This window comes from Engraulis encrasicolus, chromosome 23 (assembly GCF_034702125.1).
Source record: "Engraulis encrasicolus isolate BLACKSEA-1 chromosome 23, IST_EnEncr_1.0, whole genome shotgun sequence".
Classification (NCBI taxonomy): domain Eukaryota; kingdom Metazoa; phylum Chordata; class Actinopteri; order Clupeiformes; family Engraulidae; genus Engraulis; species Engraulis encrasicolus.
In genome coordinates this window covers 48,843,159-48,856,696 of record NC_085879.1, presented here as the reverse complement: position 1 = coordinate 48,856,696, position 13,538 = coordinate 48,843,159, and the positions used below count along the sequence as shown (strand labels likewise).

General features: G+C 43.8%; 1 protein-coding gene across 1 annotated transcript in view; it reads left to right on the top strand.

Moving 5' to 3' along the window:
- Positions 1–5,240: 5,240 nt before the first annotated feature.
- cd81a (CD81 molecule a) overlaps positions 5,241–13,538 on the top strand; it is a 72,214-nt gene continuing 63,916 nt past the window's right edge. The window contains exon 1 of the mRNA XM_063189520.1: positions 5,241–5,534. Within this exon, the coding sequence (XP_063045590.1) occupies positions 5,469–5,534 (66 nt within the window). The 5' untranslated portion in view covers positions 5,241–5,468. The remainder of the gene's footprint in view (positions 5,535–13,538) is intronic.

Here is a 13,538-nt window from a genome sequence, read left to right as displayed (position 1 = left end):
TCCCCTTGCGGACCACCTGAGCTCTGTCGCGGACCACCAGTGGTTCCCGGACCACACTTTGAGAATCACTGGTATAGCCAAATGAAGCATAGAAATGCAAGTCTATGGGGGCAAACAAAACATCATGTCAAATGTACTTATAAACTACTGAAAGAGACACTAGGTAGGATGATGTTATTTTACATAATTATTACATTACACTTAGCTGACGCTTTCATTTATTAAAAGCGACTTACAGTTATAATTGTTCAGGGTATTGGTTACGGTCCCTGGAGCAGTGTGGGGTTAGGTGCCTTGCTCAAGGGCACCTCAGCCATGGATGGAGGTGTAGGGAGAGGTCAGGGGGGGTTCGAACCGGCAATCCCTAGATTGAAAGACCAACTCTCTAATCACTAGGCCACGGCTGCCCACCAGGCTATTTGCCTGGTGCCCGCGTGGCATGCCTGTCTCAAAATCTACACCATAATGAAAAAATGCTGTCCCTGTAAGACTTTCATCACGGAATGCCAGCAGTTGATACAAATCTGAATACAGTATGTAAAGCGATGTTTTCGAATGATAAGTGTTTCCCAAGACACTCCCTCGGACCGCGCTGTCAAAAGTTGCATGTGGGGTTTTCTGACAGCGGACCGTGGAAGTGATCACGAGAGCTATCGTTCACTCACTAATGACTCGCATAAGCGTTGGCTGACTCGGGACAGTGATTAATTAAACTTTTAATCCTACCTGGAGCCCCTTTAAAAATGAATGTAAAATTTACCAGAGTGCAAAACAGCTAATACCGTCCAGTAATCACGTGTGGTTTGATGTAATGCTCCCATTTACTTTCAGTGATTATGGTAAGCTATGGTTATAATTCTGATGCCAATAAATCTACTGAAAACACGGAGAAGAAAATGATAGGCACATTCATGAATAATGCTTGGAAATATTAAAAAAGGGTGGACTGTTCCTTTAACCCCTTAGCGCAGAGTTATAACCTTACTGTCAGCAAAATGGTAATGACCATGTCTTAATCTGTCAATTAAAACTCTTGGTAATATCATAGCAATGTTGTTAGGATGTAGTTGCGCTTTTTCAGCAAATAGTGAATAAACCCGCTGGCAACCCCATCTGCAGTCAGAGGCTACAGTGTAATATTATTTCAGTTTATCTTCTATTTTACATATTTTATCTTTTCTTCCCCTCATTTTTATGTTATTTTCAATTTTCATTCTACTTCTTTTTGTTATTTTAAAACATTTATTTTTATTGTACTTTTTCCCCCTTTATTTTATTTTTGCATTTTAATTACTCTCATTACTCTCCTATTGTTAATTCACTGAAGCTTTGTTTACTTTCCCTATTGTTATGTATTTGTTTTTGATTGTAAAGTGTCCTTGGGTATTTTGAAAGGCGCTCAAAATAAAATTTATTATTATTATTATTATTATTATTATTATTAATCCCCCTTATCACCTACAGGTGACATGCCAATGTCAGACTGAGCTTGATGAAGCGACAGCGAAACGCATTATTCACTTAATAAACTTCTAGCAAAGAAGACCAGTGTGCAGTGATTTAACCCCTTTTGCTTGGATTACTTGGACTGAACGTTACCAGCACCTGGACACTAGTTGCGCTCCATTGAAGTGTCTCGTGTACTGTAAGTGAAATCCTGAGAGCCCACCTGGGAAGCTTCAACTTCCATTGTCCTTGTGACATACTGTGGGCCTTTCTCAAAACCTAGGACAGTGTCCTTCCAAGTGTATCAGCCTAATTAGTCACGCCCAGTGATTGGATACTCTTTGGTGAACTCTACAGAATATCCAATCACTGGGTGTGACTAATAAAGAGTATCCAATCACTGGGTGTGACTAATTAGGCTGATACACTTGGAAGGACACTGTCCTAGGTTTTGAGAAGGGCCCTGTATGTGACGTCCCCCTGTGCCCCCTGCAGGCCTAGGCGTGCCAGTGCACTCACTTGTTTACCACCACACATGCTTGACACCATCTAAAGCAAAATCTTGGTCTCAAGAGAGATGAACAGACCAAGGATATGGATCACTGGAACCATGTTGTGTGGTCTGAAGAGACCAAGATAAACAAATTAGACTTAAATGGTGTCAAGCATGTGTGGTGGTAAACAAGGGAGTTAAAAAAAAAAAAAAGTTGATCCTCTTAATAGTCACGCATGGTAGTGGGACTGACTTGGTTTAGGGATGCCTGACTGCTGTCAACATTGGCAATCTGAATTACACCTAGAAGAAACATACATGTCAACATGCACTGTGACTACTGAAGCAGATCATGATATTCTCCATAGGATTGCATTCAAATCTCACACCTTCTATTTAAGCCAGGTGCACACTCAAAATATAAAAATTCAATGTAAAGAAAGTTTTAAAAGCCCACAGATGACCTCCCTTTTAATCCCTTTTCATTTGGAGACGATTCGAGCCAACACGGCCCCCTCTCTACCGGATTTTGATCTGGTGTGTACTCACTTTTGTGGGTAATGTTCAAACATTAATGGCAGTATTTTGTTTTTGTCTGAGTGAACAAGAAATGTAAGCGGTTATATATGTTGTTAAAAGGTCACTAATCATTGTCTCAGAGTGAAATGTCTCTAATGCACTCCTATGAAAAGATATACTCACAAATCTGCAAAAATGTGAAGGGTGTACTCACTTACGTGATATACTGTAAGTGTAGTGCCTGTTGAAGTTGTGGTTCTGCTCTGGCTTCATAAAGCACTGTGATGTATTAATGTTGTTTATGTTGCAGTAAGGGCTACATGGAGTAAATAAGAGAAGAGTAGTGTGAATAATTAAACTGAACCTTTTACTCGCCCCACAAACCTTATGGCTTAAAGCTATACCCCTAATGCTTAGTGTGCATGTGTGCGTGTGTGTGTGTGAGTGAGTGTGTGTGTGTGTGTGTGTGAGTGAGTGTGTGTGTGTGTGTGTGTGTGTGTGACATGCCATATTTATCCATAAATATTGGACTGAATAACTGCTGGATCACCCTATACAACTCCATTGTGATTTCCATCAGTATTTGGGCCTGTATAACTTTCAATGTGCTGCGATCCAAATAAAAGTACTAAACTGTGTGTGTGTGTGTGTGTGTGTGTGTGTGTGTGTGTGTGTGTGTGTGTGTGTGTGTGTGTGTGTGTGTGTGTGTGTGTTATGGTTTGTATTGCCATAGGGGCCCTGTCTCGTCTCCCCATCTCTCCCTCCCACTCATTTCCTGCTCTGTCCTGTCCTAATAAAGGCCCCAAAATGTCCCAGCATAAAAGTTAAGACAATTTTTAAAACGTACAAACGTGGTCAAGCCGAATCACTTTCCCCCCATGTAATGAATTTGATAGGCTTATGAATGTAGGCCTACCAGGCGCCGAACAATTCCACACAGGGCCCCAGGGCAAAACACTGGTAAGCCCCCCCCCCCCCCCCACACACACACACACACACAGACTGCCAAGGTCATAATAGGGCCCCCAACACTGATGCAGAAGGGCCCTGGGCCCAGGGGCAAATGCCCTGCCTATAGCTGCGCCCCTGAGGCCTACACCTATTATAGGTGACTAACTAATGTAGGCCTATTACAGGTGACAGTAACTAATGTAGGCCTATTATAGGAGATAGTAACTAATGTAGGCCTATTATAGGAGATAGTAACTAATGTAGGCCTGTACCTATTATAAGTGATAGAGTAACTAATGTAGGCCTACTATAGGAGATACAGTAACTAATGTAGGCCTATTATAGGTGGTAGATAAACTAATGTAGGCCTATTATAGAGTAACTAATGTAGGCCTATTATAGGTGGAGGAGTAACTAATGTAGGCCTATTATAGAGTAACTAATGTAGGCCTATTATAGGTGGAGGAGTAACTAATGTAGGCCTATTATAGGTGGTAGAGTAACTAATGTAGGCCTACACCTACTGTATTATAGGAGATAGTAACTAATGTAGGCCTATTATAGGTGGTAGAGTAACTAATGTAGGCCTATTATAGGTGGTAGAGTAACTAATGTAGGCCTATTATAGGTGGTAGAGTAACTAATGTAGGCCTACACTTATTATAGGTGACAGTAACTAATGTAGGCCTATTATAGGTGGTAGAGTAACTAATGTAGGCCTATTATAGGTGATAGAGTAATAATGTAGGCCTATTATAGGTGGTAGAGTAACTAATGTAGGCCTACACATGTTTTTATTTTATTTTATTTAAGTGACGTCATGGGCCACGCGAGGCCTTACGCACGGAGCGTAGTGAGCGTTATGGGCCCGCCGACTCCTATTATAGGTGATAAAGTAAGTGTTTCAAGTAGGAGGAGGAGCAGGCCAGCTGACAGCTTTGGCTGGGTCAAAGTGAAAGAAAGTGAAAGTCCAACTGGGAAACTCCAACTCCCATTGTCATTGTGGCACAGGCACAGCACTCCACAGCACACAAGTATTCACTGCACACTGCACACAACGAAATTGCATGTATGCCTCACTCGTCCAAAGGGGCAGCCCCCAATGGTGCCCCAAGGCAACAGTGTGGTGGCCACAAGGGAGCAGTGAGGCAGGACGGTAACATGTTCAAGGTACCTCCCGACCTGCCAGGTTGGTGGGGGGAGTAGTTAACCAGTGCTCTCCCCCATCCTCCTCCATGACTGAGGTACCCTGAGCATGGTACCGTCCCACCGCACTTCTCCCCATGGGGCGCCACTGAGGGCTGCCCCCTTGCACGGGTGAGGCATAAATGCAATTTCGTTGTGTGCAGTGTGCAGTGTTCACTTGTGTGCTGTGGAGTGCTGAGTCACAATGACAATGGGAGTTGGAGGTTCCCAATGGGCTTAAGAAGAAAAAAAATGTCTCGATCTCTGTGGAACACCACAGGTCAAGGCCATACGCGGAGAGACACAATTTGCCTAATATGACACTGTACATTGTCTATCCAATCGCGTTTGTCACATTGCATCACTGAGCCTACTAGTTGCTGCTGTGAGTGTCACAAGACAAGGAGCAGTCATGTGAACTCAACAATGGTGCTCGGAATTGTAATGGCGAACATGCCCGCTAGGTGGCAGCATCCTACTGTCTAGTCGATGGTGACGAGGAGAAGGGAGGGAGGGGTGGTGAGGAGCGCACACATTCAACCAAGGCTTTGCAGCCAGCCAGCCAAATCGTGAGGAGGGAGGGTCGCACAGGCTCGCACAGGCTCCAGCACTGGTGGGCAGTCTTTGCTTCTCACCGCTTTGGTCTGAGTGAGTTAGTGAAGGGGGGCGGGAGAGAAGTTGGGTGTTGCCTCGTGTTGGCTACGTATTCGGCATAGCGGACCTCCTCTCCTCATCACAAAGAGCCCGTCGTCTCGGAAATCCGAGTCTGTCTGTCCCGCGCGCTTAACTTGGCCTCCACGCCGTACGGCTTCTCGCTCCTCTCTCGCCTGATATCTCCGTTTTGCGTCTGAAAAGGACCTCGATCAAAGCCAACATGGGTGTTGACGGTTGCACGAAATGCATCAAATACATTCTGTTCTTCTGCAATTTCATCTTCTGGGTGAGTTGAGTTTGGTGGTTCCATTCATTGTGCTTTACTGATGCTGCTGCCAGTCCTGAGATAGATCGGCCATTTCGCGTCCTCCTCGTCTTGGTTGGGATGTGTGTTTTTATAATGAGCGCACCCCAGTCTCTATTCAGATAATGTGGATTGGAGTCTGTCTGTGTGCGGCTGACGGTCCTTTGGTCCTTTGTGTTGGATTCATGTTGCGAATGTGGCGAATTAAGGCGACGGGGAGTGCAGTTGTAATCTTATTTGGGAGCCTATCAGCCGACAGATTTGGAGCAGCGAAGACGAGGGCAGAGTGGTATTGAGAGGCACCGTGTAGGGTAGCGGGTTGTTGTGTGGATCCGCCGTAGAAGTGGTGAGATAGATAGTGGAGGAATGTGAGTTGTTGTTGTTGTTGAGGAGGGCCTTGATTTAAATGCGTTTTAACAAACAAGCCGTATCACTGAACTCACAAGCAGCCCTGCGGTTACCAATGTGTCAAAATGTTAGACCGTGTACCGGGTTGGTAATAATTAACCCCAAACCAGTTTGTTTATCTGTGTGTAAGTCACAATTTATAATGCGCTGCCCTGGAATTCGCGGTAGCCTATCATCCATGACCTATTTGTTCCTCCATGGCTGTGTGTTAGATTTAAGCACAGTTAGGCTAATGGACTGGCAGGCTACGGCAGAGAATAGTCTAACCTGCGGGTAACGGAAAACTTAAACTCAATTCCCCAACTCCCTGTTGTGGTTTGGACGAGGCGTTAGAAATGCGAAGATGAAGGCCAGCAAACTTGGAAACGAGTCGACGCAAATAACCACAGAGTCTATCGAAACCAGTTAAAAGTATCTTTGTCATTCGGCGACTGGAAGAAAAGTAACAAAACAGTCAAATAACGAATGACTTTGTCCGTTATCCATTAGTTAACTCTTAAAAACCTCGAGTGGGGGTTTATATTCTGTTATTAATTAATACTCGGGTCACGCCTATGCGTAATGACGTTGTTATTACGCAGAGATAGTTGAGAAGTTTGCTGTAAAAGTGGGCTGAAATGCGGCGTTTCCGCTAACTCAAGAGAAGGGGCCGCTCTGTCAGGCTCTTATTAGCTTAATGAACGGAAAAAAGAAGAGGCAACACCCATTTTCCTTCCGCGCACAAACACACACGCCTCTGCCCTGCTCGGGCTCGTGAGTAGCGTGGGCCGCCTGGGCGATGTTATGGCGGTAGTACAACAGATATTTTTGTATTTATTCTGATGTGTTTTAAATATGTATGTATTATTATGTAACAGCAGTTGAGGTAGGCCTACTTGTAACCAGCCCCCTCCCACGTTCATCAAGAATCACGACTTTTCTAACCTGAAAAGGCGTGGATAATATCATTACATGAATCTGTAACATGTTGAGCTCTGTGTATTTTTTGTTGCTTTGTTGGCTTATGCCAATCACGACCCCGAACAAGTCTCTCCCAAATACAGATACAAATACAAATAATTATTCTGTAATGTTACTGAACCATTACATCTTCCATAGAACTGGCAGTTAACGGAAAGCCAATTGAAGCCAATTATATATGTTAGTTCAGTATTCTGCAGTGTTATTGAGCCAGCTAGTCTTCCATGGTGCTTTGGGAGATTTAGCAGTGTGTAGTATGTGTATAGGAGTTGATCAAATCAAGTCAATTCTATGATAAAGCCAATTCTGTCACATGAAAGTGAAAGAAAGAAAGCCCATTGGGAAACTCCAACTCCCATTGTCATTGTGACACAGCACTCCACAGCACACAAGTGAACACTGCACACTGCACACAACGAAATTGCATTTATGCCTCACCCGTGCAAGGTTATTATTATTAAAGTATTAATTACATGATTAAAGTATTGCGGTGACATTAGGCCTAATTAGCTCTTTCACAACACAGAGGAAATATAACAGGGCATACGGTAATGGTTAAAGTCATCTCAATATGTTAACCCCTTAAAACGCGGCTTTATACATTTGTTGTTACCAGTATGGTAATGACCAAGCCGTGGTGCATTACTAAAGGGCCTGTGTTGTGTCATAGTATTGTAGTGCTGTGGTAGGTACATTTCAATGACTATTACAGCGTGCCACTGGAGGTACGGCGCACATTAAGGGGCTACTACATTATTCTGCAACATTCTGTAACACACTGAGCCAATTGCTTGTCCACAGAGCAGGCCATCCATGTGGGCAACAGCCTTGCTACAGTGTGGAGCGTGTGTGTGTGTGTGTGTGTGTGTGTGTGTGTGTGTGTGTGTGTGTGTGTGTGTGTGTGTGTGTGTGTGTGTAGTGGGTTAGTCATGCCAGTGCTATGCTGTGCCGTGCGGCCTGCTGGGCAGTTGGGCGGTTGGTTGGTTTGTTGTGTAACGTTTTAGTGCAGTGAGTGTGAGTGTGTGTGTGTGTGTGTGTGTGTGTGTGAGAGAGAGAGGTTTTAGTGCAGAGTGTGAGTGTGTGTATTTGTGTGTGTGTGTGTGTGTTTGTGTGTGACTGAGGTTTTAGTGCAGTGTGTGTGTGTAAGTGTGTGTGTGTGTGTGTGTGTGTTTGTGTGTGTGTGTGTGTGTGTGAGGGTTTGGTGCAGCTGTTGCTGGTCTCTGCGTGTAGCCGAAGAGAACTCAAGCCAGGCGGACAGCTCACACACACACACACACACACACACACACACACACACACACACACACACACACACACACACACACACACACACACACACAAACACACACACACTGTGGGGTGTGTGTGTGTCTCTTCCAGCTCACTGATGGGAATAACACCAATCAGTTATTGAACAGGTGGAGGGGAAACGAAAGCGAGTAGGGTGTGTGTGTGTGTGTGTGTGTGTGTGTGTGTGTGTGTGTGTTTGCGTCTGTGTGTGTGTGTGTGTGTGCGTGGCTGTGTGTGTGTATGTGTGTGTGTGTGTGTGTGTGTGTGTGTGTGTGTGTGTGTGTGTGTATTTCCATCTGTGCGTGAGGACAGTAGTTGGTGTTGGTCTGATGACCCACATTCTCACCCTCAGAATTTGAGGTGTGTGTGTGTGTGTGTGTGTGTGTATTTGTACGTGGACGTGTGAAGAGCGTGTGTGTGTACGTGTGAAGTGTGTGTGTGTGTGTGTGTGTGTGTGTGTGTGTGTGTGTGTGTGTGTGTGTGTGTGTGTGTGTGTGTGTGTGTGTGTGTGCCAGGTTAAGGGGTCCTGCTCTGAGCATGCCAGACATTCTACAGCCCCCCGCCGAGGAGGTCGCGGGACAGAAATAGCTGCTCTGCCATGCCCCTGCTCACACACACACACACACACACACACACACACACACACACACACACACACACACACACACACACATTTCTATTGTAGCCTCTCTGTGCTGATGGGTCGGTCGGCAGGCCCGTTTACTCATTGCGGAAAGAACAGACACTACTACGTCGTAACAACATTACTCTGACATCACAGAGAACACATTAAGACTTGGTCATTACAAACAGGGCCATAACCAGACATTTTCAAATGCCGGGGTCAAATACTGGGTGCTCTACTGCATATTGTACACTTAGAATGCTTCAAACACTTCCAGGGTCCCCGCGGGACATTAAAAAGCATTAAAAAGCATTAAATACAGAACTTGCAATTTAAGGCTTTAAAAATCATTAAATTTCGAGGTGTGGCATTAATTTTCAAAGGATCGGCATTACATTTCACCCGGACACAATGTAGTAGCCTAATATATAGATATTTGGACAGTTAAATTACGTAAAAACAGTTTTCCATCACTAAGACAGACAGCAACAAGCGCTCCGAGTCGGAACATGCCTGGGGTGGGAAACAAGGCACTCGACAGTAAATGACAGGCGGCCAGGTAGCAGACCCCCTCGTCTGGATCCCCCTACTGGTTGATGACATGGCTGACCAAGTAAATTCCATCGACCACAGTGCGTGTGGTGGCTGACTTGACCGCAGTTTAAGAGTTGAGACTTAAAATTTCCTCAACCAAAATGCCGCGTGGATATTTGTATTTCTGTGGTACCGTCGAAACTTTACTCGTCGAAAGCGTGAGTTTGAGTGTAGTGTTTGCTAACGCATGTAATTTCATGAATGCCATGATTGCAATTTAGATTAGCAGTTAAATCGTGCAATATTCTACTTCAAAGTCTCCGAGCTTCGTATCATTGTGTTTACGGTTATTTGATGCTGTCAAGGGGTAACGCAATCGGGAGTGTGCCCGAGTAGGCCTAGTGAAGTTGCAAGCGGTGGAAATGTGTGTAAAATGTAATAACCCGGTGTTTACGAGTCTATGGCGCAATGAGATATGCGAGGATGTCCAAATCGGTAACCGCATGGCGTGTGCATCGGTAGCTTATATTTTAGTCGCGTGTCAGCGGTGAAATGCTTGTGGTAGGCCTATTCACATGAAGCTGCTGCTTCTTGCTCTCGCCGCTCCGAAGAAAGACTTGTTGCTAAACTGAAAGTAGAACGCCTCTTGCTAGATGCCACCGTCTCTATTATGAAGCTTGGGGGAAAAGGAGGAGTAGAGCCGTTCCTTTTTAACCCTTTTTAAACCACATGTGTTATAGCCTCTACTCATAGTAGGCTAATGTGCACTGAACTATTTATCCATTATGAATGGTCAATTGTTGCCCATTTTATTTTATTTTTTACAATTGAAGGTATTTGATTAAATGTCATCAAACTTTCAAACATGCTCAATTTTGAAATGGTTTCAGTTTTGAAGGAATTTAAAAGAACTGGGTTAGGCCTAATGGTGTTTCAAACTTAGTGTGAGTCACCTCGCTCTTTTTGTTATGTTTGCATGTCTTTGGTTAAATTAAGAGCAGCCAGATCAACTGTAATTTTAACACAGATGCATGCTACTTTGATTTGAAATAATAATACATTATTCTAAGGGAGGGGCAGATTCTGCACAGTCATGAAAACTCCCACATCATTCAGAAACCTCTTTAACAAGTCATGGCAAATGTCTGCCACAGAAAGTGACAAGGGAGCTGGCAGTGAGAATGAAATAACAGAGAGCAGCGTGAATGCATGCTCAGTTTTATTTCGTAGGCTTATTAAAGCATGTGCGAGGCTGAGGGAGAAACATTAGGCCCCCCCATTAACTTAATTCATGCTTGTATGCAATTCGACAAGCTTAGTCTCCATAGGCTTCTAGATAAGTTCTTCCTTGCTGCTGCTTACATGTGTTCACATTAGGCTTCACTACTAGCACTATAGTCATAATAATACTTTTATTGTATATGTGTATTGCATTGCATTATAGCAATGTAATAACAACTATACTATGTAACGTGCACATGCACACACCCTGTGTAGTGGTATTAATTTTCTTGTTGGAGGTATTAAAAATGGTATTAAAAAGCATTAAATTGGGTGAGCAAAAATGTGCAGATACCCTGACTTCAGTCAAACTCTTAAGTTTGTTTTCACTACTCACTGCCTTGAGGATAAGTGGGGGTGTCGTATATATTATTGTTGATCATATGTCGGTTTTCATCAATAGATACATTTTGCATTACTGAAAAAAAAACAGAGGACAATGGTAGTTACGGCCATGATTACAATTTTGGTGACAGTAAGGCAATAACATAGGCTCTTCACAAAATTGTTAATGATCAGACAAAAAAATACAGAACAAATAAGAAAACAAAGCAATGGGCAAATAAATCAATAAACAAGGCAAAAAATAAATGAATAGCCTAAATAAATAATCAAATGGGAGATGAATAAATGAATAAGCATGGCAATAGATGAATAAATAAATAAATAAATGGTAAATAAATAAATAGATGAATAAACATGGCAATATATGACTGAATAAGTGTTTGCATACAGTACATATAAGGCAACCAACACATGATGAGTGGAGAGTGAGTCACAGCTGAGGAGGCAGAGAGGACAACTAGCACACACACACACACACACACACACACACACACACACACACACACACACACACACACACACACACACACACACACACACGCATGCAGGCACGCACGCACGCACGCACGCATGCACGCACGCACGCACACACACACACACACACACACACACACACGCACACACACAAATACACATACAGTGTAGGCACACACTAGACAAACAAACAAACAAACAAACAAGCACACACACACACACACACACACACACACACACACACACACACACACACACACACACACACACACACAAATGCACACATTGCACATAAACAGTATGTGCGTGTGCGCACACACACACACACACACACACGCAGTGCAGTTTAGAAGCTAATCAAACTCGGGCAAAGTGGTGTCCATGGTAACGCGTTAGAGAATGCTCTCAGCTCTAACAGGTCCTGAGCTGGCACGGTCGCCATGGAAACACCAAACAAAAGTACCAACGCACTCAAGAGAAGAGGAGAGGAGGAGGAGAGAAAGAGAGAGAGAGGGAGGGAGGAAAAGGGAGAGAGAGGGAGAGGGAGGAAAATGGAGGGGAGAGAGAGAGAGAGAGAGAGGGAGGGAGGAAAAGGGAGGAGAGAGTGAGGGAGGAAAATGGAGGGGAGAGAGAGAGAGAGAGACAGAGAGAGTGAGAGTGAGAGGGAGGTAGAGAGCGAGGGAGGGAGAGAGAGTGGTTTTGCCTGGTTTATGTCTGAAAGAGAAGAGTGCTTGTTTGTCATCAAGATGGAAAAGAACGGAAATGAGAGATGGAATCAGAAATAGCGCAAATAGAAGAGGAGCAGGAGGGGGGAGGAGAAGAAGAGGAGGAGGAGGAAGGATGGTAGAAATAGGAGAATGAGAAGGAGGGGGGGATGAAGAAGAGGAGGAAGAAGAGGAGGAGGAAGGATGGTAGAAATATGAGGGGGGTTGAAGATAGAATGATGTAGTGAGCAGTAGAATGATAGAAATACTGTATACTGTAGTAAGAAGGAGGATAAAAGATGACAGGAATGGAATGATAGCGAGGCAGAGATTTGATGAAAATAAAAATGGGAAAGAGAACAAGAAAACAGTTAAGAGAAATGAGATGAGAATGACAGCTGATGAAATGAGTGCGGATGCGAAAGAGAGCAGTTGGAATATGAAAAAGAGGAGGATTGATAGAAGCAAAATGCGGAAGAGAGAGAGAGTGAAGATTTTGAGAGTGACAGAGTGATATCCCACCTGTCTTCCTGGAGTCATAATGTCGTGAATAAAACGATAGCGAGGGAGGAGAGGTGATAAGGATAGAATGATGAGGTAGGGATGGGTAGAAATGGAACACTGAAGAGGAAGAGTGTGGGAAGAGATTCTGCTCATCCACCAAGACACAAGCTGGAGAGAGAGAGAGAGAGAGAGAGAGAGAGAAAGAGATAGGTAGATGGAGAGAGAGGGGGGGAGAGCGAGAGAGAGAGAGAGAGAGAGAGAGAGAGAGAGAGAGAGAGAGAGAGAGAGAGAGAGAGAAAGAGATAGGTAGATGGAGAGAGAGAGGGGGAGAGCGAGAGAGAGAGAGAGAGAGAGAGAGAGAGAGCGAGTCAGAGTATTGTGAAATAGAACGGAGGAGAGAATGGAGGACAGAATAGAGGATTGATCAACAGAATGCTGAAGAGATATGATTACATTACATTACATTACACTACATTATTACATTACATTATAACATTATTACATTACATTACATTACACTACATTACATTACACTACATTACATTACCTTACATTACACTACATTACATTACACTACATTACACTACATTATTACATTACATTATAACATTATTACATTACAGATGCTTTTTAACCAAAGCGACTTACAATCGAGGACATAATCATTAGTGGTGTGGATCGGCACTGCCCTCACGATCCGATTCGATCACGATTCGGGAGGTGGCGATTCGATTCGATTCGATTCTATACGATCTGATCCGATTCGATTCGATTCTACAATGCATATCAATGCATTACATATCTACTGAAAGCAAAGCAAATATTTAATCAGTCATGATGAGGCAATACAAGTAGTCAGAT